Below are 26,284 nucleotides of genomic sequence, written 5' to 3'. Positions count from 1 at the left end.
ATAAGGAATGATGTAGATGGTCTAAAATCCTAAACAATTCGAGACTGCAAGAGAAAGTTATCATAGAAACAAGCTGAATAAACGTCTACCACTGAGTATCATAAGCCTTAGAAGGCAAGGGTTGCCTATAGAGTTGTTACATATTTTGTACAATTTTGATAAGGTTATCATTAGTTATAGCTAATGTAGAGCGTTTTTTTTTTTTTTTGGTTAAAAACGTAGCACAGTTAACGAGAGGGGAATGACCAAGACTTGAAAAAATCACTCCAGGCACCCATTGACAGAAGGGTAATTCTTGTGTAAATCAAATCAAATATTGGGTTAATGAACATGTAGGGGTCAGCCTAACCCCAGCTTGACTAACAATAAGAAAAAATAAAGCCTTTCACATAGGGGCACAAATAGATCAGTTATGAACCAGATCATGCCAGATCCAAATCTGAAGTTTTGTGCACCAGACTTGCATCTGAATCCGAATCCTAATAAAATCTGATAGTGTGGAGTTGTATTCAGGTCCAAAATATACATGGTAATACTGGATCCATTAAACTAAGACCGTTAAAATGTTGATCCCAACCAGAAAACAATCCGAATCTGTGAAGTCTGAGTCCAATCTGAATATCTTGGATCATATTTCAAGAAACCCATATCTGAAAATAAAGAGTGAGACGGTATTCAGAGCGAAGATCCGTCCAAACACCATCCGTTTGCACCTTTCAGTCCCATATTCATAATCATGCCAGATGACCTAGAGGGGACCCACCGCTCAAGGAATAAAATAGGTAAACAAATAAATAATCAGTCGATTAATTATAGTCCCACTTCTGTTTCTTCCAATAAAGAATCAAAGAACAACAAATACAAACTCTTCACCACAGACGAATTTCGGCCGACATCCTCATCAGCTCGGTTAAATATAATCTACGAAGCTACTATAAACTCATTTTCTATAGAGCAGGTTGGTAGTCTGCCCTGTAGAAGAGTTGTGTTTCTATAGGACGCCGCTCCACAGAGGACCATACAGCAGGCGTTTGAATGCCAAACTTATCTCAATGACGAAGCTTTGATCAACGTGGAATGAACGGATTTGCAGGCATTGAGCACATTGTGGTTTTCTATAGAGCAGCATCCTATAGAAAAACAAAACCAACCCAGCCAAAGATTTCCACGCAGCAGATGCTTCGTTTTACGATGCCGACTTCCCACATAATCTTTTTGACCTTCATTTGAAATCAAGACAAGATATCAATAACCGAAGCCCAAGAAGAAGACTGCCGTCTCCAGTTCTCTTTACCAACCTCGAGATATTACTAGATTTCATCACGTTTGCATTAATGCGTGGAAAGTGGGCAGTTTCCACAGAAATGCATAGGCGCCCATGCCATTTTTGCGGGCTCCACAATGCAACGCAAACATGCTGAAAGCAGCTCTCATTTTACACGCTGGACCCCCTTCCCACGGATTCATGTCCTGTGGGGGGTGGTCAGATTTGTATTCCGCAGAAATGCAAACGCACTCTAAGAAGAACGCGGATACCATCATTTGAAATGGGATGGTTTCCATCATACATTCAATCCTAGCCATCCAATCAACAGTTAGATGATTCTGCTGGATGGTTAGGATTGAATGTATGATGGAACCATAGTGACAAACGTTTTTTCTGCAAAATCTCATTTTTCAAAAACTTGTGAGAAATTGAAAATTTTTCATAAATCTCACAAAATTTTTTGGCAAAATCTTGGCAATAAAAAATAAATTTAAAAAATATTTTTTATAAGAAAATATTAATAAAAATTATTATAAAATAAAAATACATGGGTTTTTCATGATAAATAGCTGTTTAAAACGTAAATATCATGTTTAAATTGCGTTATTTATGTTTTTTCATAAATCTTGCAATATTTTGAAAATCTCGTGAGAAATTGCTATTTAAAACTTTCAATCAATTTCTCACGATATTATCGCAAGATTTATGAAAATCTCGCTATATTGGTCACTATGGATGGGATCCGTGTTCCCTTAAGAATGCCAAAGTGAATGATGGAAAATTCCTTGCTGCCCTAAGCGGAAAGAAGGAATTTCTTAATATTTTGAATCCATGAGCAAATAGAGCAAGCAATGTATCCATGAGCAAGAATAGAAACTTATAAATCATTAATACAATTAACCAAGAAACAGAGTGCAGGAACTCACCAGCAGAGAACTCTTGAACAGAAATTACGGGCCCCATGTCAATGATCTTTGAAGCTCCTCCATCGGCAACCCATCAACATCCTTGAGCTCACATTATCAGGATAAGCACAATGCTCAAAAAACCCAAAATCTGAATCATCTGCAAGAAGCTCCAAAGTTAAAAAATATTATAAGATCTGTTTAAGAACAGCCCCACCTACAAACCCTGTCTAACAAAGAAAGCATACTAATAACGTGACCACCAAAAAAATCATATTAAAACCAAGCCACGAAAATCCAAATTTTTCCTTTACCAACAACAACAACAACAAAGCAGCAGCAAACTGTTCAGACCATAGTTACCAGAAGACAGAGACAAAATGGACACGAGACGCTGAAGTGGGAAAGCGAGTCTTAAAAAGTAGTATGAAGTGGGAAGCGGAACACTGTTATCAAGTGATTATGCAAATGCATGAAGAAAGATAAATCAAACATATAAAAAGCAGTATGAAGGTAGGGGTGTCAAGGGGTTGGGTTTGGTTAGGACCCAAGTGGAACCAGACTTGAACCAGATTTTGGGTATGGTATCAAGTCCGAACCCAGTCTAATCAGGTCCACTATAAGAAAAACCATACCCGAACCCAATAAGAACTACATGAACCAAACCCGGACCATACCTGATAAAACCATAATTTCTATCATTTTTACATTGAAAAATTACAGGTCCCAATCGAAATTCAGAGCAGGTCCTGGTCTGGTATAACATTTCACAAACTATACCTGGGTTCATGTATTAATCAGACTTTCGGGTCCTGACTCGGGTCTTCTTATTTATCATCATACCTGGACCCTATAGGGTTTGGTTTGAATTGGGTCCGGATAAACCAAGCCGGTTGATACCCCTATGTGAAGGGCAGATGAAAGCAAATAAAAAATGAGATGAATACAAATATAAAACCAATATACAAGCTTGTTACTAAAGAAATTATCAATTTTTTAATATGAAAATCAGAGAAGAGAAAGTGAAAGGATCAGTGAGTGGAAATTAGGTATGCAAACTGGGACGGGTTTTGGATCCCAAAACACATTGGGGGAGTCCATGGGTTTGGATTTGAGACAGCCAAATTTTACAAATTTCTCTACCTCAATCCAACCCATTTGGGAATTGACAAAAAGGAAAATGAAAACTTTAAGTCCAAGAGAATCGATTTAAAAAGCCTAGTGAGGTTTCTCACTAAAGGAATCGAGTTTTTCATATTCTAAAAGAGAGTTTTTCAAATTTAGAGAAACTAAGGGTACGTTCGGGTGCCTCAACTCAACGGGATAGATTCTAAATCCCAGGGCAACCCGTGATATTTAGGATACTTTGGGGCGCCTCAACTCGACGGGATTTAGAATAGAATGATTTTAAATCATTCTGAATCTAATGGCTTTCTCAGGTTCCCTTGAAAAAGCTATTCTGAATTATCCAACCCAACGTCCCCTTAGAATCTCACGGGTTGCCTGAAATCTCATGTTCGGTTGAATATGAGATTTCAGGCTATTAGAACTCTGAATGATCCAACCGAACGTCCCCTAAAACTTTCCCGCTTCCTCAGCCAACTTCGGGGTAACTATGGTCCGAGTAATCAAATTTACCTGGCTCCTCGTCCCCACTGCCCCTCCTGAATATCCTCCATCAAGAACCCCATTGAGCCCAATGTGATAAACCGGCGTGGCATCCGGATGGAACAATCCATAGTTCCTCTCAGAGGTCGGCCCGGGCTTCAGGTCCTCATTGAACAGAGCAAACACGTACGTATCCAACGGCACGGACGGCTTCAGCGGCGTCCCCTGCTTCACCTCGATCCTCTTCAACAGGTTCCCGTTATAGATCCTGGCGTTCTCCGGTGTCGCCCCAGCCTCGTCGGGGTCCCCTTTCGACGGCCACCCCGTCTCCGAGATCCTCACCTGCAACTCCGGCCGGCCCATCGCCGCGAGCGCGGCGTAGACGGCGTCGATCTGGGCGTAGAACATGTTATCGTAATGCAGGTTGGAAACAGGGTCGACGATGCCCTTATTCGGCAGGAAGAGGACGTACTCGAGGGGGACCACGCTCGGGTTTCCCTTGTAGGCGAAGTAAGGGTAGACGTTAATCAGGAAAGGGGAGTTGGTCTGGGCGTGGAAGTTCAGCAAGGGTTGGATGTATCCGGCGAGCTCCTGGCGGAAAGCGCCGGAGGAAGGTGGGTAGGAGGAGGAGAGGACAGTGAGGGAGTGGGCGGTGGTGACGGTTACTTGGCCGTCGAGGCCGAGGGTGGAGAGGGCCGAGTGGATGTTCTGCATCGCCGGGAGGAGGTTGGCCATGAGGGCGGTGTCGTTGCCGGAGAAGACCTCGTTGCCGACGGTGATGCAGGAGATGAGGGTGTCGGGGAGGAAGGGGCGGATGTTGAGCTGGACCCAGGCGACGGCGAGGGAAGGGTCGGTCATCTTGGCGACGAGCTCGTTGCCGATGCCGACGACGAACTCGACGCCGGTGCTGGCGAAGGCGCGGAGGACGTTGGGGTCGGCGTCGTAGAGCTTCACCTTGCGGACGTTGATGGATCGGAGGAGGGCGGCGACGCGGGTCGGGGGCGGCAGGTTGTTGGCGATCTGCCCGTAGTTTATGCCCACCCCGAGGCTCTCTGCCTGCTGGAACAATGCACCTTTGCAAACGGAAGAAACAAGCACAGTAGTCATGAGCACTATGGATGGACAAAGGAGAGAGAGAGAGAGAGAACTTAATAAGCTCGTTTAGCTAATAGCATGTACCAAAGAGTTCAATTTGGCTAAGGAAGGTGCAAGCAATATGAGAAACTAATCATTTGCAGTGAATTGGGCGATTCTTTTCTCTTGGAAATACAGGGAATACTAAAACCTTTGAAGTTGCTTGACCTTGCAGCAAGGGACATTCTCCATGAGTTTCAAACTTGCGACATGATCCTGTCAACTTGGTGACATTCACAAGTCACCCTATCAGATGAGCCGATCCCTTGTGGGCTGATGTTAACAGGTTTAGCTAATAGTAGATAAAAAAATACATATACAAGCATTGGGAAGAAAAGTTTCGTAATTGATAAACAGTTTGTTGTGGCACCACTCCAAGCAAACTTAACATACAAATGCTAAAATCCATGTCCTACTATCTAAAATCATTTTTTTCAATATCTGTTATTATTTTCCAAAAAAAAATATTTTTTATCTGTTTTCACCACTAAAGGTCTTTAACTACGTTGGGAGCTTCATAGTTCAAAGGGATCTCTTCCTCCTCTTTTTTTTATGGTTAAACTAGTTCAATCAACCAGAGAAGTTGGATCTTGTTGGATCCACATACATTACTATAGTTCCTACATAACCTACAAATTTCATAGCAACCAATCTGTTCATATGATTGCTAAGCTTCGAAAAACTAAATAATTCTCAATGAGTTCTGTCATGGTTGAGAAAAGGTGGTCGACCCAGAGCATATTCATTAATTAGTTTCAAAGAATGACAAGAAGAATACATTGTAGAGGATAAGATCATGACATCATTGATAAAGGCCTCCACCAAATGGCTAGAAACACGAACAAACTACAACCAATTAACCTACCTTCTGCCCAATCTTCTTGTTATTTACACCCGACGCTCCTTGTGGTGTTACATATAATAAAAAAAGGACAAACCACAAACCAACTACCCTACATCATGCACAATCCTCTTGCCCTGCCCCCCCCCCCCCCGCGCGCTTTTGACCTCACATCTCACAAAAACTATGAAGCCCACGTAATACCATGTTTTAGATGGCTTCATCCCATGTGATCACATAAAACAGTGTGGTCATATGCTCATATCAGCTGGATGAGCCCATCATCTCCGAAGTTTCGATGTTCAAATCAATCGCTAGTGTCGGCCATGTTTCTCTATAACCATGGATTCCCCATCACTCTAAGATGATGATCTCATTCAAGATGCATGATTAGGGGGTAGCACAATCACTCCCCAATAATGAATATTGATACTAAGAATGCACTAATCAAGCATAAAGGTCGATATGATTGCTAGTTCTACAAGAAAAGTAATAGAAAAGCAATATTCGATGCCATAGCTGGCACCTAGCTTTGTCGACGAGGGAAATGGGTCCATGGATCAGGAAGCCTTGTAGATTACACTTCGGAGTTCAACGGAAGGAGCTGCACCTGTCCCCACAGGTGGGTGCTAATATGCACCCACTGCCTTGGACCATAGTGCCCACTGGTGTATACCATCTTAGGAAAAAAGATCCTTTCACGCAAAAGTAAATGGGAAAAGTTAGTCCAGAAAGCTGGCTGCTGTAACGTTCAACCCTGCTACTAGGGATGCATACAAGCTGAGCTTGAGCTGGCTCGGCTTGGCTCGAGAAGAAAAACTGGGCTTAGCTCGATCTGAATACCTTTAATTTAAAAAGGTTTTCAAAGTTTTTGAAATTTATGTCAAAAGCATTTTTTAAAAAGAGAAAGTCAGGTGGGACTTAAACCCACACTACCAAAGAAAACCAATGACTTATCCATTATGGTAAGACCCCATTTTATGACCATGTTATGAAAAAGTACTACATATATAAAATCTAATTTTTTATATAACTATGTGAGACGAGCTTAATTAATCAGGCTTACCGACCTTATCCTAGCTGGACTGCCTGTTCAAGCTCAGCTCATTTACTTTAATTTTCAGTTTGAGCCAAACTTAAACGGGTCCAGCCCGAGGTGGCTCAGCTCATTATGCATCCCTACTTGCAACCCTTCTCCAGAATAAATCTACGTCTATGCCAGTTGTTTTGGAGCAGTTAGTGCACGTCACTTTGTGTTGAGACGTGGCAAGTTTAAAACCCAATGATACCTTGTATAACTGGTGGGAGTCGTCGGACTAACCCCAGTTTGCCTATATAAAAAAAAATTAACTAGGTCCAGTCAACCGGCAGGAGTAACTTCGTTCCGATCCGTTGTATTCAAATCGCTATCTTCCATTTCTAAAAGTCATCCAGGTGTTTTGTGTTTATTATGAAGATCTAGATATCTTTATATTTACTAGATAAAATGTTTTGAATCAAATTGTTTTGATGAGAGAACTGCAATTTTTTGTTGGAAAGTTTTGGTTCAAATAGATCATTGATTTTTTAGTTTTTTTTTTAAAACCTTATTTAACATAAGAAATTCCTCATTTAATAGATGTTCTCCACTAAAAAACCTACAAAAATCACATATGTAAGGTTTGGTTTACAAAACATGTAAAAAAAAACATCAAAAAATAAAATATGGTCCATACCGAGTCCATATACAAAGCGAGAAGGGAAGACCAATTACTCCAACTGAAAGTACTATATGTTTGGAAACTGCCATCTATTTTACATATTTTGATGTTTTTGTCATCAAAATCTAAGAATATATAAGCTACACAATTTATATAATGTGATGTATAAGCGATTTTTTTCAATAGATTAAAAAAAAAACGGCATATGATGCATCCAAACTATCAATATTGAAAAATTTGAAGAACTTGAACAAATGAACAGTCCATGAGGCACTTAAATTTCAAGTCTCAAAAACAATATGATCCAAAATTTGATTCTTATCCAACAAATACACCTGTGATTAGGGCTGGTAAAAAAGCTGAACGAATTAAACAGAGGATGTTCAAGCTCAGCTCGTTTTTCTACACAGCCGTTCCCAGCTTGAGCTCATGGCAAGCTTGAGTTAAATGAGCTGAGTTTGAGCTGGCTTATTAAAAAGAGTACAGTTTTTAAAATGAAAATAACAGAACTAAGCCCAGCTTGAGGTCACTGTTTCAAAGCTGTAAGCAATAGGATTTGAACTCTGAACTTATTGTTTGTAAGCAAAACACTTCATCTGCATTGTCTGATATGAAATGTATGTAAAATATTCATTACTAATTAACGAGCATATACAAGCCGAGCCAAGCTGAACCGAACATTCATTGTTCATGCTCGACTTGTCAAGTCTATTTTAAGCGAACTCAAGCGCTTTACAAGCCGAACACGAGCTACATAGGTGAGTGCATCCAAACACTTTCGTCCCCAAGGACAAAATGTGGTACTCAGGGTCATTTCTATACAAAAAATGTCACGTTTCAGAAGAACAGATCCAAATTCCCGTATGAATGCAAAAGGCCATGGGAAAAGGACAGAGCAACTTTTGAAGATTCAAGAACATGGATTTTGCTAAAAAATGATGAAATTTCCGTTTTCTTCATTGCAGTAATGACCAGAAGAACAAACGCTGAAAAACATAATAAAAATCTTGTCACATATCACGATCTCTTGATGTATCAAACTTCTACAAACGTGAATTTTCAGCACTCCTTTTTTTCGTTTTTTCCTGTTTTTGAAGTTTCTCTTGCTTTCAGCAACGCGGTTATTACTCATTCTTCTTAATCCTTCCTGAAAATAAAGAAAAACCCTGAAATACGGAAACTTGACCACCAAATTGCTAGTTTTTTTTTCTTTTTTATAAATCGTGATATCTGAAATTCTCTATTTAGGATCATTTAATATCCAGATCAATAACTGAGTTTTACAAAAAGATACCGAAAATCTTGCAAAATACACAAATTTCTGAAATCTAGATTCTCGCAATGACCTCTCTCCTTCATTTCCGGAACGAATGAAATCTAATTCTAAATTACTAGAAGAGCTCAAGTCCTGTCTTCACTCACTTGAGATGACAACTATTTTTATAGAAAAAATACCAAAATTCCTCAGAATGCCTTTTTCTCCTAGAGATAGACACAAAAAGGATTTTTATATACTTACAATTTCCATTTGTAATGTACGAGATCTCACACGAAACGATTACAAAAATTCCCTTTCCAACTAATTCACCATAAAAGCGAAAGAAAGGAAATTTCGAACAATTCATCACTTGTTTTACTCTAATTTCTTCCTCACTCATTCCAGAATTCACAAGAATCTCCAACTCTGCATTCGCTGGCTCAAGATCCAGGAAATAAACAGCAGAAAATCAACGAAATCAATGCAAAACGCGTTTTAACCTCTAAATTAACATAAAAAAACAGAATTCTCCTCAGCACTTACAATTTACATTTGGAATTGACAGATTTACTTGGAAACATTTAAAAAAAAAAATCTAAAAACGCAGTTTCATCCACAAATCAACATGCTAAAAACAAATCATTTTCACTAAAAAATCCATCAGAAGCTCACCAGATTCCATTAAAAAAATCACCAAATTTTTCATCTTTTTAGGTATTTAAAAATCAGAACAAAAAAAGGAAAAAAGAAACACATGTTCTTTCTTTTCCCAATCTTCGACTGATTAATTACGCCAGAAAATGAGCAAAAATTACTTGTTACACGTTTTCACTATTTCTTCCACCGATTAAATTCCTAATAAGTGAAAAATTTCCAGTAGAACCGCCGAGAGAGAGAGAGAGAGAGAGAGAGAGAGAGAGAGAGAGAGAGAGAGAGAGAGAGCCGAAAGTAATTCAACATTACCACTCATGAAAATCAACAAAATGTTGAACCCATGAACTGAACAAGAACAAAAGCCAAAACAAATAAAGAAAGCACAAGAGAAAAGAGAGAGAGAGAGAGAGAGAGAGAGAGAGAGAGAGAGAGAGAGAGAGAGAGAGAGAGACGTCCGTACCTGCGAGCAAGATGCAGGCGTAATAGTAGCAGAGCCGCGTCGCACGTGCCATTCGGTACGTGTGCTCTTCTGGAAGAGGAGGAGGAAGAGTCTCTTTATCGGCCGGAAGGAGGGGAGGGGGAAAAGGGCGGACGCTTCGGGCTTTTATACAGGGCAATCCTTGCGAACCCTCCCATCCACCACACCGACACGTGTCAGAGTTCGAGCCGCCGTCCCTTCCCTCGTTCATACCGCTCCACCGCTGGCGGCAAAGACGAAACGACTTCCATATCCTCATTTTTAAGAAAATGACAAATGTGTTGACTACTCATCATGCGTTCAAGCTCATGACGAGCCGCAGCTCCGGTTGGCTTGTTTACTAGAAAAAATCCAATCATTGGAAGCATTAAGATTAAAAAATAAAACACATTGTTTTAAGTAGAAAGAAATAAGATTCAATCTCTAGACATATTGCTTGCAATTAAACGCTTCCATCATTTGTTCTATCATCTAATAATATATTATATGATGTAAGATTATTTAAAATATACTTCGCGCGACTTTGCGAGGTTATTGAAGTCGAGTTAAAAATTTATAATGCGTAACATAGGCCCCGAGTCAGGGTCGTAGCCTTGAAGTTTTACCCTAACGATGCGATGACCATAGGTACGGCAGGCTGAGTTAGCACGGTCAGGTCTTCATATTGGGTGCGGTTTCTTCCGGTTATAAATCCAATTTGAATGAACTAGAAGCTGAGCCACAAACAACTATGCTTCTGTCTCTACAAATTCTAGGAATTCCCCACCTCAACCAAAGCCACAATTCTGATATCCTCAAAAAAACACAAAAAAAAATCTTTAATTATTTTGAAAGATTTTCTTGTGAAACTTACATCAAAATATCAGTATATATGAAACGTATAAAACACTCCCCCTCTCTTTTTGACATTGTTACATCCTTATACGGTAGGTAATTCTCCATTTGAGGATGATTGATTGCCATTTTAAACTATCTGAAGGGCATTTTGGGTTTTCTGCTTTGACTATTGGCTAAACTTCCAAGCCGGCTTTTGGCTTTGACTAATGTTGCCCGTCGAACGAGACCGAGATAAGGTCAGTTTCGTCATTCAAAGTCCAAATCCAACAACGGACAGCAACTTCATTAACGTTCGAGTTGACATAACGGTTGATGTCAGGAAGACGTAAACGCTGTTACTTCCAGAGTCCGGCGCGGCGGGCGGAAACCTTTACGGCTGCTGACGGCCATCCACGTAGATCGAATCTTTAATGACGTGGCCGACACGTCATCGAAAGCACCACCGAAAAGGCAAAGAGCAAAAAGAATTTACGTCTCTTTTTTGGAGTTCGGTTCCAGGAAGAGGTACCAGATCCGGTGAAAATGGGTAGAGAAAAACGGGGAGAGTGCATCCCTATTTTACCCTTTCAAGTTAAAAAACCGACCTTTCCATGTTAAAAAAAATGGAGCCCTGTAAAAAAAAGAAGAAGAACTGCTCTCTCCCTAGGAGGATTCCGGTTTCAGGGAGAGAACGTCCGGCTGGAAGCTGTTGGAATACGGGCCGGGCGGGGCAGGGAGACTATGTTCTCTCTCTCTCTCCTTCTATCTGTTGATTAACCACGAAGCGGAATTTGAGGGGTTAAACTTCAGCTTATTTCTGTGTTGAGTCATGAAGCTTAAAGCTAAAACGAGCTGATTTTTTTCTTTTTTATTTTAAAATGCTGATTGAAATAACATTGCTGTGTTAGAGGAAAGATGGCTATACTGATTCATTATACTCTGAGGGGCTCTGCTTTTTTGGTAGGAGCAGCTAGTGTACGTCACCTTGTGTTGGGACGTTGCAGGTTCAAAACCCAATGGTACAGTTGCATAACTGGTAAGGGTCGGCCTAACCCCAACTTGCCTTTCAAAAGAAAAAGTGCACCCTTGATATAATATTGAAGATCTCACAAAGATTAGATATAGGAACGAACTGGCTCATTTAAGAAATATAAAGTTTTAAAGATGATAATAATGGAATTTGGACTCTTCAGCCTATTGAGACAAACTGAAGTTGACTCAGTTATAAAAAAAATGTACTGCTTCAAAGATGGGATTTGGATTCTAAACCTATTGCTTGCAAGCCAAACACTTTGACTATTTATAGTATACTACATCACACGATATGAAATATATCTAAAATATGTTTCTTTTATGACTTAACATGCTGTTAACAATAGAGATAATATTGGGCACATGACTCTCATAAGAGGTGCCGATATGATCTAATGTGGTTACAAGCAAAACCACGATAATGGGACTCACGATAATGAGACTCTCACACGAGATTCTGGTAGAGACAAATGTGCAACCGAAGAGCATACTGGGGCTCCTGCAGATGATTACAATAGAGTCAAATGGAACATTCTAGAAGGGAACACGTGTGAGGCAAATTAATGTGAAGGAGATCAAGACTAGCGATAATCTAGAGATTATCGATAATACTAAACAAGATGATAATTCCAAATGTAATATCAAATGTAAACAAATGAAAAAATTAGGAGATCAACTATGTGTGGTCGACAATCCTGTAATATCTTTAAATAGTGGAAAACTCCACATGTAAAAGTGTTGGAGTATCGTGGATGTAGGTGATTTTACACCGAACCACGCTAAAATCGTGTGTGATTTTTTTTTTGTTTATGGTATCAGATCCATCTTGCATCCCGTTTTATCAGAATTCTTCTTTCAATAGCGTCAATCTCCAGCGATTGCTCTATCAAGTTCCCATATCCCTTTAATCTGAATGTGGCAAATTTTGTCACCATCAAACTTAACCACTCGAGTTTTCTTTTGTGGAAAACACAGTTGCTTGGGCTCATTAAGAGCCAAGACATGATTGACTTCATTGATGGAGAAACTTTCATTTCAACATAGACCATTGATGGAGTCTCAAATCCAGATTTTGTTGCTTGGAGGAAATCAGATAGGCTGCTATGAGGATGGATCACATGCACTCTCTCCGAGAAAGTGTTGGGTCTCGTCGTTGGTCCCCAAACGTCAAGTGAGGTATGAAATACTCTCATTAAGGCCTTCGTTCATGTCTCTAAAGAAAGAGAATTTCTCTTAACCCAAAAGCTGAAATCATACGAGAAAAAAAATCTCTCGGTAAATGAATATGTCAATGGGTTCAAAAAAATTTGTGATGAACTTGCTGCCATTGGCAAGCCCGTAGAAGATGAAACTATGGTTTTTTGGCTTCTCAATGGGTTGGGTCATGAACATGATGCTTTTATTACAACTATGCTAAATGAATATGTCAATGGGTTCAAAAAAATTGTGATGAACTTGCTGCCATTGGCAAGCCCGTAGAAGATGAAACTATGGTTTTTTGGCTTCTCAATGGGTTGGGTCATGAACATGATGCTTTTATTACAACTATGCTAAAACTGCATATTCTATTGTATGATGATGCGGTCAGTTTGCTTCAAGGGCGAGAAACTATGTGTATCATTCATGAAGAAGGTGTCAATGAAAACTCTGCCTTTTTTGGACAGAAGTTTACCAATCAAAAAAATCGGTCCAACTCTAAATAACAATTTAATTCAAAAGAACGAGACTTTGTCTAGGCCGACCAGGGTGGTAGCCGATTAAATCAGAACAAACCAAAATCTAGTTTTAATCCTCCAAATCCTAAAGGCAATCCAAGAAAAGAAAAAGGAGTGTTATGCCAAATCTGCAGAAAAATGAATCATAGTACTCTTAACTGTTGGCATCGTTTTAACCATGCCTATCAAGCTGATGACATTCCACAGGCTCTTGCTGCCATGAAACTAACATATGGCCAAGATCAAGAATAGTTTCCTGACACAGGAGCTACCTCGCATATTACTGCCAACCTAGGTAATCTCAACACCTATTCTAAGTATTATGGATCCAAAAAAGTTATGGTCGACAATGGTGTTAGACTAGATATTACTCATGTTGGGACCACACAACTCGATAATGGTAACCACTCTCTTTCATTGAATATGTTTTGGTTGTTCTTGACATAAAAATAATTTGATATCCGCCAGTCAGTTAACTTTTGATATGCCATGTTTATTTGAGTTCACATATGATGATTTTGTGATTAAGAACAAGAGGACGGGCAAACAGGTGGCGATAGAGAGTAGAGTGGGAGACCTGTATGCCTTTGATAACTCAAGGAACAAGATCCATGATAAAAAAACCTTCTTTTCCTCTCATTTTAGACACTCAAGTTGGGACTGACATCAAAGACTTGGGCATGTACATGCACAAGTGGTTGATTTTTTGGACAAAAATAATTTTATTTCAATAACATTAAAATCAGCAACAGGTGCTATATGTGCCAGTTGCCAAATGAGAAAAATAAGTAGTCTACCTTTTCTTTCAGTTAATGAGCATTGCATGGAGTTATTTGGCAAAATCCATTATGATTTATGGGGACCCGCCCCTGTTACCTCTCATCAAGGGTTTAGATTTTATATAATTTTTATTGATGAATACTCTCATTTTTCTTGGATATTTTCCATACGGTACAAATTTGAACTCTGCAAAAAATTCATTGAGTTTCATAAGTATGTTCAAACTCAATTTGAAAAACGTGTCAAGAAATTTCAAACCGATGAAGGGGCTAAGTTCAGAAGTCATGAACTTAGGACTTATATGAAGTCCAACATGATTGTTCACAATAAAAGTTGCTTGAAAACTCCAGAAAAAAATGGCATGGATGAACAAAAACATTGGTCCATCACTGAACTGGGGTTAACCATGCGCTTTCATGCTAACTTGCCAATCTGATTCTGGGTTGAAGCTTTCTTAACGACAAGATGGATCATCAACCTGCTACCTACGCCAACCTTATCTATGGAAACCCTGTATGAAAAAGGTTTTCTAAAGAAACCGAATTATTTGAGTTTGTGGGTCTTTGGATGTCGATGTTTTCCCTATCTTCGGGATTTTGCAACTAATAAATTTGACAAAAAATGCTACTATATGTTTTTATGGGATACAATGATCATTCTAAAAGCTACCAATGTCTCTTTCCTTCCATCAGATGGGTCTATACTTCACGACACATTGTTTTTGATGAAAATGTCTTTTCCTACTCCAAACCTGAATTCTTGTTTTCTGCTAACAACAAAACCAGTGAGTTCACGAGTCTGGGCGAGTGGTCTGCCCATAAAGGTCACATGTTGCCTTACTCTCCTGATCCTTGTAATGTGACATGTGACTCTAGCCATGAGGATTTGGTTATGCCCTGTGACCTATCTCCAACCCATCTGCCGAGTCACCCCACTATGGATCCTCAGTGATGTGTCTATCCTCCTTGTACTCCCCCACCAGGTACTACTCCCACGACACTTTATAGCACTTAGAGTTTTCAAATCCATCCTTTGGTTACCCATATGCAGAATGGTATAGTCAAACCTAATCCCAAATATTTTATTGCTCTCTCTATGCCGCTTGAACCTAAGAATCTCAAGACTGCCCTCGCTCATGATGGGTGGTGCGATGCTATGGTTGAAGAAATGCGTGCTCTTCATCTCAATGACACGTGGAAACTTGTGCCTAAGTAGCCCGACATGCATATTATTCGGTGTGAGTGGGTTTATAAAACCAAGCTTAACAGTGATGACTCTGTCGAATGTCTCAAGGCTCGTCTTGTTACCAGAGGTTTTGATCAAATACCGAGCATTGATTTCCTGGAAACATTTTCTCCAGTCATTAAGCCAGCCACCATACGCACAGTTCTCATTCTTGACTTGGCTCATCTCTTAGATATCCGTCAGTTGGATGTTAAGAATGTCTTTTTGCATGAAACAATGTTTCTTGAACAACCTACTGATTTTCTAGATCCTTAATGGCTTGATTTTGTTTGCAAACCTAAAAAAGTGCTTTATGGCCTCAAGCAAGCCCCTTGGGTGTGGTATGATTGGTTCAACATATTTCTACTCTCTCTTGGCTTCTTTTCTAGTGTTGTTGACCCATCACTATTTATTTGTAAAAGCGGATCTACAATTACTATTGTTCTCCTTTATGTTGAAGACATTATTTTGACCGGCAATGATTCTCAGTTTCTTTGTTAATTCATCTACACGGTGAGCCAAAAATTTGCTATGAAGGATCTTGGATTTTTGCATTATCTTTTGGGCATTAAAGTACATCAGTCTCTGAGGGTTTCTTCCTGAATCAACCATGCTATGCCTATGAACTTCTGGACAAGGTTCAAATGGTTGGTGTCAAGCTTGTTTCGACTCCAATGGTGGCTCATGTTGGTGGCACATCGGAAGGAGATTTACTTTTTTGGGATGCCACATTTTATCGAAGTCTTGTCGGAAGCCTTCAATATCTTACCATGACTCATCTAGACCTCTCCTTCAGTGTTAATTATGTTAGTGAGTTTATACAACATCCCACCAACAATCATTTTCAAATGGTTAAGCGGATCCTTCGGTTCGTTCATGGTACTATTGATCATGGCATCAGACTTATCTCTAACCAATTGCTATCCTTATATTCATTCTCTGACACTGATTGGGCTGACTGTCCCATCACTCGCCGCTCCACCTCCAGATTCTGCACGTTTCTTGGGACAAATTGCATTTCCTTGAGTGCTAAGAAGCAACCCACTGTTGCTTGATCGAGCTCTGAGGCTGAATATCAATCGATGGCCTCTACCACTGCAGAACTAATATGGCTTACGTTTCTTCTTCGTGACCTAGGCATTTTCCTCCGTCACCCACCTGTTCTCTTTGCGATAATGTTTTGGCCCTTCAGACCACCATCAAGCCTGCGTTTCACTCTCAAATAAAGCATATTGAGATCGATTATCATTTTGTTCGAGAGAAAGTTGCCATCAGGATTTTTATTAATCGTTATGTGCCATCATCTAAGCAACTTACCAAACCTTTGTCGCACACTGTCTTCCTTGATCTTTGAGTCAAACTGAGTCTCTCTACTCCGCCCGTGACTAGTTTGAGGGGGACTGTTAACAATAGAGATAATATTGGGCACAAGACTCTCATAAGAGGTGCCAATATGATCAAATGTGGTTACAAGCAAAACCACGATAATGGGACTCTCACACGAGATTCTGGTAGAGACAATTGTGCAATCGATGAGCATACTGGGACTCCTGCAGATGATTACGATAGAGTCAAATGGAACACTCTAGAAGGGAACACGTGTGAGGCAAATGTGGAGGAGATCAAGACTAGCGATAGTCTAGAGATTATCGATAATACTAAACAAGAAGATAATTCGGTTACGAGTACCAAATGTAATATCAAATGTAAACAAATGAAAAAACCAGAAGATCGACTATGTGTGGTCGACAATCCTGTAATATCTTTAAATAGTGGGAAACTCCACACGTAAAAGTGTTGAGTGGAGTATCGTGGATGTAGGTGATTTTACACCGAACCATGTTAAAATCGTGTGTGACTCCTTTTTTGTTTATGTGCAAGGCAAGCCAATTTTGCAAGTTCAAAAAAGCTTTTTAAGAGCGCGGCTCATCTCGTTTCCCAGCCCTAATGGTAGATGGCTTCATTAAAGGCCATTATTGTCATGTGCTCAAGGGGAAGGTTTCGTTCATAAAGCATGCAACTTTGGATGGCCAACGTGGTGATGAGACTTTTGAACTTAATTAACCACAACTTTTTGCCCTTCATTTCCGTGTGGGGTTGTCCCATCACCTAACTCTGTCTTGTTGATAGCAAAAAGTAAGCGTTACGCCACCGTCTTCCATCAACAATCCATATCTTTCGGTGCCTATCCTGCCAAAAGAATGGTAAACTCTTATATGATACTGTGTGAATGAGATGTGTCTGGTTGTATGAACATGTTGGCCATGCTCCTTCAATAGGTCACCATATTTTATGGGCCATGGACAGTATCTGCTGTAGGTCATGCCCTTCATGGGTGCTACTGAAAGCTTCTTAAAACCTCGAAAGTTCACTCAAGAAGTGTGCACCTACATGCTTCTTGCCGTGCTCTCACAGCATTGTAGGGACTAGTTTAGGGTCTGTTTGGGAGCCTACCACGATCGGAGCACCATCAGAGTGGAAGTGTGGGATCCATAGCATCAGATTTTGTTTGGGAGCATGGACAAATGGTATTTAAGGCCTGTTTGGAATCTAGGAACTTGGATAGGAGTTGATGCATTTGGCAAAAAGTTGGTCAAACTACCACCTAGTGGCTGTTTGGAAACTGGTAGCTGGGATGGGAGTTGATGCATTTGAGATGAGAAGTGGCATTGTATTTAAACTAAAGCATGAAATTGAGGTGGAAGCAGATGCCACTTCCTGAAATGCCATTTCCCATCCCAGCTAATAGTTTCCAAACAGGGCCTTAAGGGTGTTAGCAGAGGAAATGCCACCTCCAGATCCTTAAATCAACTACCACCATAGAGAGGTGGTAGCTTGAAAATGCATCATCCACACCCACTGGCATCCATTCCTATGGTGCTTTCAACTACCCACTAATTCAGTTGTAAAGGTGCATTGATTGATTGTCTTCCTTCCCAAACACCTTTCATTAGAATGGAATTGGGAAAGGAATAATTAAACCATCCCAAACAAATGCTATGAGAAGTACTAAAATCGAATGTTGCCAATATCAGTGCATATCGGGCGATACATATGGTATCAGCAGAAAATCGATACACGTCATCCCTGAATCGACTAATTTTTAATAAATATAAAAAATACTTAAAATTATTATTTTAATAGCTTTAACACATCAGAATGATTCACTTGAGTATCGGTATAGGCCGACTCACCTGAATTGTTGGCCAAACGGTACAGGCCGATACCTATACTGATAACATTGCTAAAATCCATGTTTTTCACTTCATATGTGGAATCCACAGCTGTAACCCCAGCGTCTGGATCCCAAACAAAGCCTTTTTAATGTTAAAATGTTAGAAGACAATAAAAAATTTGCTTTTGGAATTGAAAATGAACTTCACTACAACAACAACAACAACAACTACGCCTTCATCCCAAACATTGAAAATGAACTTCACTAACATTGAAAATTTAATGGATTTTTTAATGTTAAAAGAAACGATTTTATTTTTTAAAACTTCAATGAATACTTTTGATAAAAAAAAAGCGAGTCCTTAACTGTATTTTATGTCATTTTCTAGTTGTTTCCGTTGTAGTTTGTTACTTGCTTCCCCCCTAAATGTTTTATGATTCATGCATCGGTTCTCGCAGAAACTTCTTACTCTGGTAATTGTGGTTATAGCAACTTGCTTGAAATTGCACAGCCGGAATCCTCACTTTTTTTTTATGGCGAGGAACCTTCGGGGAGAACCAGGTCACTTAATGGGCCCGCTCTCATCAAGGTAAACCCCGGGTGGGGTCACCAGCACCTAGGGGTAGCAATTTCTGACACGACCCGCCAACCCGCCTCTTAGGCGGGTTCGGGTTGGGCTTAAGCCAACCCGTTTAATAAACGGGTCGACCCGCATAACCCGTTTATTAAACAGGTCGGGTTCGGGTTGGGGGTATGCCAACCCGCCAACCCGGCTGACCCGTTTAATAAACGGGTTAGGCGGGTGGGTCAACCCGCCAACCCGACCCGCCGACCCGTCTGCCCGACCCGACCTGCCAACCTACCTACCTGCCAACCCGATCCGTCAACCCGACCCGCCAACCTGACCCACGAACCTGAAAACCCGTTTACCCGACCCAACCCATTTATTAAATGGGTTGGCGGGTCGTGTCGGGTTACCCGTTTATTAAACGGGTCGGGTTCGTGTTTGCCACAGCCGACCCGTTTAATAAACGGGTTGGGTTCGGGTTGAGGTATGCTGACACGCCAACCCGCCAACCCGACCCGCCAACCCGACCCGATTGCCACCCCTACCAGCACCCAAGGCCTTATGAAGCCCACCAGTTAAAGGCACCCACAAACCTAGTGAGAGTCGAACCTGGGATAAAGGGGTCAGCACCTTCTCCTCAGGCCAGGCCGGCTGCCACTTGGGAGACCCAGGCGGGTGTAGCCAGGCTCTTCTCTTCACAAACCTAGAAACACGACTGCAGATTCAGAAAACAAACTGAGATGGAATGTGCTGCATCTCACTTAGTCCTGCTTTCTGGAGTATTTTCAATCTTGAGATGAGAGAGGGTCTAAGTTCAATTGAGAATTCAGAAGTGTTTGGCTTTTTGTTTTCTTCTGGTTGGTTGGGGTGCACCCAAGAATCTAGAAACTTCCAGAAAGTGATGAAGATTCTTGGATCTCTTGGTTGTTTGCTTGCATCCAAGCTTATTCTTTAGGGCTTGAAAGCTAAAAGGAAATTCTGATGCTTGAGCTTTTCCTTTGCCTGTCTGAAGGCACTTCGCAAGTTAGACTTATAATAAACCACAGGAAAAGCCAACTTATAAGGCTTTGCACGAAAAACAATGATGCAGTAAGTATGCACTAAATTCTTTCCTCATAAATTTAAAATAAAAGCTTTATCTTGGATATTGAATTGCAACTGAAAATTATGGCATAATGGCTACTTGTCAAATATGGCAAACTAAATAAGTTTAATTAAATTGGCTTAATAAAGTCTTCCCCTGTTAATTCCTAGAAAGGTGAACAGAAATTATGGCTTTATGAACTCTAAATCTTCATATTATCTGAAATCATGTTTTTCATATTTGGCTTCTCCCTGTTGCCAAAAGGTTAAAAATTCAGGCTATAGGTTGTTCTAAGGGGACTAAGTAGCCTGAATGCAGAAGTTAAGAAGGTCGTATATATGGTCCTTGCCTGTTGGAAAGGCCCCGGGAGTTAGATGGCTTTCCTATTGAAGCATTTTGAAGTATTTGGGATGTGTGTAAAGAAGATCTTGTCTTATTGCTCCAAGAGTTTCACGGTAATGCTGTCCTTCTTAAAGCCCTTGTACGATCATTTACAACACTCATCCTCAAAGATGGTTTCTATGGTAGCATTGATAACTTTGGTCCTATTTTTGCTTAGCAACACCATCTACAAAATCATCTCCAAGGCATTGGCCTCTCGCCTCCAATTGGTCAATTTGCATTCATTTCAGGAAGGAAATTGCATAAGGGGTTTCTCTTTGCCCATAAAGCCATCCACTCAATACATGCATCTCGCTCAAAGGCCTTCTTGCTGAAACTTGATTTATCTAAAACATTCGACACAGTGAGCTGAGAATTCTTGCTTGCATGTATGGAACAAATGAACTTTGGGAGCAAATGGTGTGTCTGGATCAAGGAACTGCTTCTCATCTCAGCATTGGCAATCACAATCAATGGCACCCAAGGAACATTTTTTAACTTATATTGTGGCCTTCGACAATTATTCACATATCCATGACTGACTCTGTGATTGCTGGTGGATTGTTTTATGGTGTGGAAATGCCGGGCCTTAAAAAATTTTCACATATCCTATTTGCTGATGATATTCTCATCTTTGGCAAAGCCACCGCTACCAATATTGCAAACTTGTGGATTTTGCAGAGCATGTCCTCCAAACTCTCTGGACTATCTATTAATAGCCTCAAGTCGAGCTCTCTTCCTTTTCATGGAAGAGGGGACACCACGTTATTTGCATCCATATTGTTTGGTTGCCGAGCTTGAACACTTCCTCTAAAATACCTTGGCCTCCCACTTCACCAAGGCATCACAAGAAACAACTTTTGAAAAGATATTGAAGATAAAATATTATAAAAAATTAATTCTTAGATTGGGTTCAATCTGGCCATCGCGAGAAGGGTGACACTTGTGAAATATATCCTTACTTCCTATATCCTCCATTTTGTGCAAATCTTTCACATCCCAACCATGACACGAAAAAGACTTAATAAAGTCTTTTAAGTCTTTATTTGGTCAGGTAAAGTGCAAAAAGAGAAAACTCATTTGGTTTCTTGAGACATTATTACTCAAACCAAAGAAGAGGGTGGTTTGGAAATTCATGAAGTTGGAAGACGGAGCAAGACCTTACTTACCAAATGGTTATGGTTAATCTTAACCATTGACCAACTGTGGGTGGATGTTATCAAGCACAAATATAGCCTTCATGGTTGGCCATGGGAATGAAGTGGTGGTTCAAAGTGGGTTGGAAGATTCAGTACTTGGAAAGGGTTTGTGAAATTTATTCCTAATATGGTTGAGGCAATTTTTGTGTCAATGGATGATGGTACCAAAACCAGATTTTGGAAGGATGCTCGGCACCAAGATGGGTGTTTGAAAGACCTTTACCCCACTCTTTATTGGGCCTCTCGGGATAAAGAGGAACCGGTGTCCTTTTGGAACCAACAACATGGTTGGGAAATCCAATTGAGGAAGAACCCCTCTTCCAATGTTTTTGAAGAGTGGATGTGCCTCGTAAGAAGATTGTCAACATTAAAGCCTAATGTCTCATTGGATTTCTTGTGTTGGAAACACTCCCACAATGGTGAATTTACCATCGCCTCATGCTATCTGATGGTCGGCCATCCAACCATGCATTGGCTACCTTACAAGGCTTTGTGGGATTCCACTTTTCCCATCTGCAGATCCATCAATGCTTGGTTGATTCTTTCCAATCAGTTTCTCACTTACCAAGTACTCAAATTCAGAGGAATTTTTATTGCAAGCATGTGCATTCTTTGCCGAAGGGGAGAGGAATCAACAACATTTATTTTAGGAATGGGAATTCACTAGAGAGTGCTTCAGTTGGTTTGGCAGGTGCAACTCTTCAATGGAATGTCCCAACCCACTTAAGAGAGGTGCTAATAGCTCTGCATCTCCAATTTCGGCCAACAATTTATCTTTGCACGGCGATGCTTCATGCTTATCCTATGGCGCCTTATATGGTTGCAACATAACCACGAGTGCATATGGAGGGCTGCCATCACCACACTTTCATCGTGAAAGCTGCTCTTCGCAAACTCCTTCGATGTAGGTTAAAATGAGAAGACTTGAATGTATCATTTCTACATGACCTTCGGTCCTCCAAATGATTGTTTATTGACTTCTCGTCACTTTGCTATGTAATTCTTTTGATTCTTTTAAATCTATGAACTATTTTTCCTTAAAAAAAAGTAAATTGTAGACTACCTGCAAATATTTCAATATATTTATTCTCAATTTAAACATTTCAAATGTGCAAGGGGGTGATTCAATACAGTTACTTTAAGTAACTAAGGGGAAGTAAGATGAGCAAGCCCACAAGGGCGCTGCATACCTGGCTATGTGGGTCGGCTAAAGGTGTTCAAACTGAAAGACATCAAAAGTTCAATACCCATGGTGCACGTCCCTTGCTGCAAGGCCAAAGTATTTGGCTTTCTGGTGAGAAAATGGAGCTGATAAATGGTTTTAACCCCTCGAGGATGGTAGGGCTCGTAAATGAGATGAGCCACACGTGGCTCGACGCATGTTTAGTTCGTAATGAGCTCGTTTGAATTTGTGAAATAGGCCCAACAAGCCAAACATGAATAGTGAGCGTTTGACTTGCCTTGGTTAGTATAGATTTTCTCTCTCTCTCTCTCTATGCTAAGTACGGTTTCCTTGAGTCTATCCACTATAGCCGTCGTCCCAGCAGGCTTCATATTTCGCACCTGCGTCGCATGTGGCTTAAGGCCATGTCTTTCGTCCTCATGCAAGATGGTGATTCTAGACCTGATGCAAAACTTTTGCAATAGACAATTGTGCCTAGCGGCGCTTTTTGCACCAAAACTTTTTATCAGTTTCTTCTTTCTCTTGGGGCTGACTGGCTTCCTGAGCGCCTTTTATGGGCTAATGACCCAACTCTCCGCTCTCGGTTCTTAGCCTGGTTAATTTTGCATGACAGGGTCTAGACGGACAACTTTCTAAAAAAGGTGCATTTTTAGTATCTGAGTAGGTGCATCCTTTGCCAAGCGGCGAAAGAATCTACCTACCACCTCTTTTGGGCTTGTCCAATCTTTGTGGATCTCTTTAAAAGTACGTACGTGGAATCAGTCTGAAGTCATCGTGAGACAAAAATCCTTTGCGCTTGACCTTCTGTGGGGCCGGCCGCAGGTTTGCAGTTGCAAGCGGTGGTGACTGATCTGGATAACTTGGCTTTTTATTTCCTGGTGGGCTGTGCGGATGACTCACAACAATGCGATCTTCCATCAAATTTTGGTTGCCTTAAATAAGCTCGTCCATTGAATCTTGTGTACGCAATTTTTCATGAGCTGAAGCTTGGCTCATGAAATCATTCAACTCGGGTTTGCCATGATCTGGATCTTGGCTCAGCTTGCCAATAGAATGCCAAGCTTGAACATCCTCTGTTCCGTTTGTTTAGCTCGTTAATGGCAGTGTCATTACCTCCTGAGCCTTACCACTGGGGTTTATCCTCATTAAATAACAAAAAAAATAAAGGGAGATAAAGTAAGGCGAGTAAAGACATGAAGGACTCTAGTGGGAGGTAACATTAAAGAATATAGAATCACTGTTCAAGCTTGGATATGGATGAAGAAATAAGACTAAAAAATGAGCTGCATTTAATAATTCAGAGGTGGGCCACGTAAGGCTGGATGGTCGTGGGGCCCTACCTGGGTTTTTTCTTGCTTGGCCTAGGGTTTCTCGTCATAACAAAAGGTTTGATGGTGATGAGGATCCAACCTCAAAATTTAAACAGTTCTTCAACATATTTCCATATCTCATGCTGTGGAAATAAGGCAATATGACATCATGATGCCTGAAACCCACTAGTCTCTAGAACTTCAAATCTGAATCAAGTTAATGTTTATATAGCGACAACTAAGCAACCACTATAATGTATAAATAATAGGAGAAATCGTATCCAGCAGCGAGAAATTTAGATATACAAGTGCCCTCTCAACCCTACCAAAATGTGCCTAAGGGCGGGCCTATTTTAATCATCTCCAAGTTCGAATCAGTTTGTCATGAGAGAGTGTATTAGAGCAGAGGCTAAATTTCTACTAATCCATGTAAGTCCCTCCACCTATTACCTGTGAATTTTACATCCATGTTGCCGACCATCATTTAGTACAGGGAACAACAGAGAGCAGCAGCCGAACATCAAGTTATTATTTTTTTTTTTTTTGAAGGAGAAATAAGATTTCAGTTCAATTTATATAAGGATTACAGCTTGTAGTGACGAGATGTCACTAACTTAGAAAATAAGAACTGCAAGTTTTATATGAAAGGAACGTCCAAATCTGTCCATTTGAATTTACACCGAATATGTAGTTCGCGAAGTGCCACTTTTGCTATTTGAATGTGGTGTAGACTGTCTCCCATGTGTATCCTCTGATTCCTCTGCAGCCGTATGAGGCGCCAAAGAATAAGGACAAAGCACCACCAAGCAAAGATGAACTTAGTTTCTCACATTTTAAGATGTGAGGCAATGAGAACATCCCTAAGATTACTTGGAGCGTTCCAGTGCGGGCGGCTGATTGTCAGACTAGATTGAAGCAGTTTTTCACGAAATCACATTCCCAGAAAAGGTGCAGAGCCGATTCCTTCTTGCTTCTACATAGTAGACACATGCTCGTGTTGTAGATGCCTCTAGATTTGAGTACTTGGTGAGTGAGAAGCCTGTTGTGAAGAATCAACCAAGCATTTGTCAAACCCCGAATCGGAAATGCAGTAATTGATAAAAAAACAACTCATAGGTTCTGTGGTTTTCAAATTCTGCCAGATCTCCTCTCCATTTGACGCCTTAGCTGGACTGGATCTAAACGGTGGATCCAGATTTGATGGATCCATATCTGATACTCAAACAGTTTCCTAGCTGGTAAGGAAGAGTCTTTAGTGTTTCTGGGTGTCCTATATGGTAGGAGCTCTTGGTTCAGCTACAAAGGTTTCTTTCAGTTCGTGTAGTTATCTATGGTGCAATTGTGGTGTTTTGTTTTTGCTTCAATTATTGGTATCATATACTTAACGTTAAACTTAAAACTATTAAACTTCTTTCAAAAAAAAAAAAAACGTTAAACTATTAAACAAAAAATTATCTTTAGTGTTTCTGAGTTTCAGTAATGGTTACTTGAAAACGAGAAGAAAGACACTGTAATGTCAAAAACACATGAAAAGGAAAGCACATACACAATCACCCCCTTCCCTTTATTCTACTAAAGCGTCAACGCAGGTTATATGTTCCCCCCTGAACAGGGCAGTTAGCTACATCTCATGATCGGGGGTCCCAAAGAGCACCACGTATGTAAGCATGTGCGTCTCGTATCCCCATGTTTGTCAGCATTAATTAGCGTTAGAGTTTGATGCGATTGCAAAGACTTAAGTACCCTCTCCTCCATTGGTGCAAAAAAAAATGACGGTTCTTGAAAAGGAGTGGTTGTAAAGACTTAAGTGCCCCGAAGATGGAGACCCCGAAGATGATTATTTAAGACCCAGTCTCTGCACTGCAGGATTATCCGAGAAAGAAATCTCCCCTGGAGGAGGCCATGAACATCAACCCTCTTACTCTCTCTCTCTCCCTTCTATTTCTGCTTCTGTGCATATCCATTAGAAGAT

General features: G+C 40.5%; 1 protein-coding gene across 1 annotated transcript; it reads right to left on the bottom strand.

The window, feature by feature from the left end:
* Nucleotides 1-781: 781 nt before the first annotated feature.
* LOC149848523 (glucan endo-1,3-beta-glucosidase 14-like) lies at nt 782-9,941 on the bottom strand. The gene is made up of 4 exons (XM_089995873.1): nt 9,828-9,941; nt 3,811-4,853; nt 2,194-2,332; nt 782-1,220 (listed from the first exon to the last, which is right to left on the bottom strand). Exons 1-3 carry the CDS (start codon nt 9,877-9,879, stop codon nt 2,282-2,284), a joined length of 1,146 nt encoding a protein of 381 aa, XP_089851999.1. The 5' UTR covers nt 9,880-9,941; the 3' UTR covers nt 782-1,220; nt 2,194-2,281.
* Between the last annotated feature and the right edge of the window lie 16,343 nt (nt 9,942-26,284).

The sequence above is a fragment of the Nuphar pumila genome, chromosome 1 (assembly GCF_984573655.1).
Source record: "Nuphar pumila chromosome 1, dmNupPumi1.hap1.1, whole genome shotgun sequence".
NCBI classification, from domain to species: Eukaryota; Viridiplantae; Streptophyta; class Magnoliopsida; order Nymphaeales; family Nymphaeaceae; genus Nuphar; species Nuphar pumila.
This window is presented reverse-complemented; position numbering and strand designations above follow the sequence as displayed.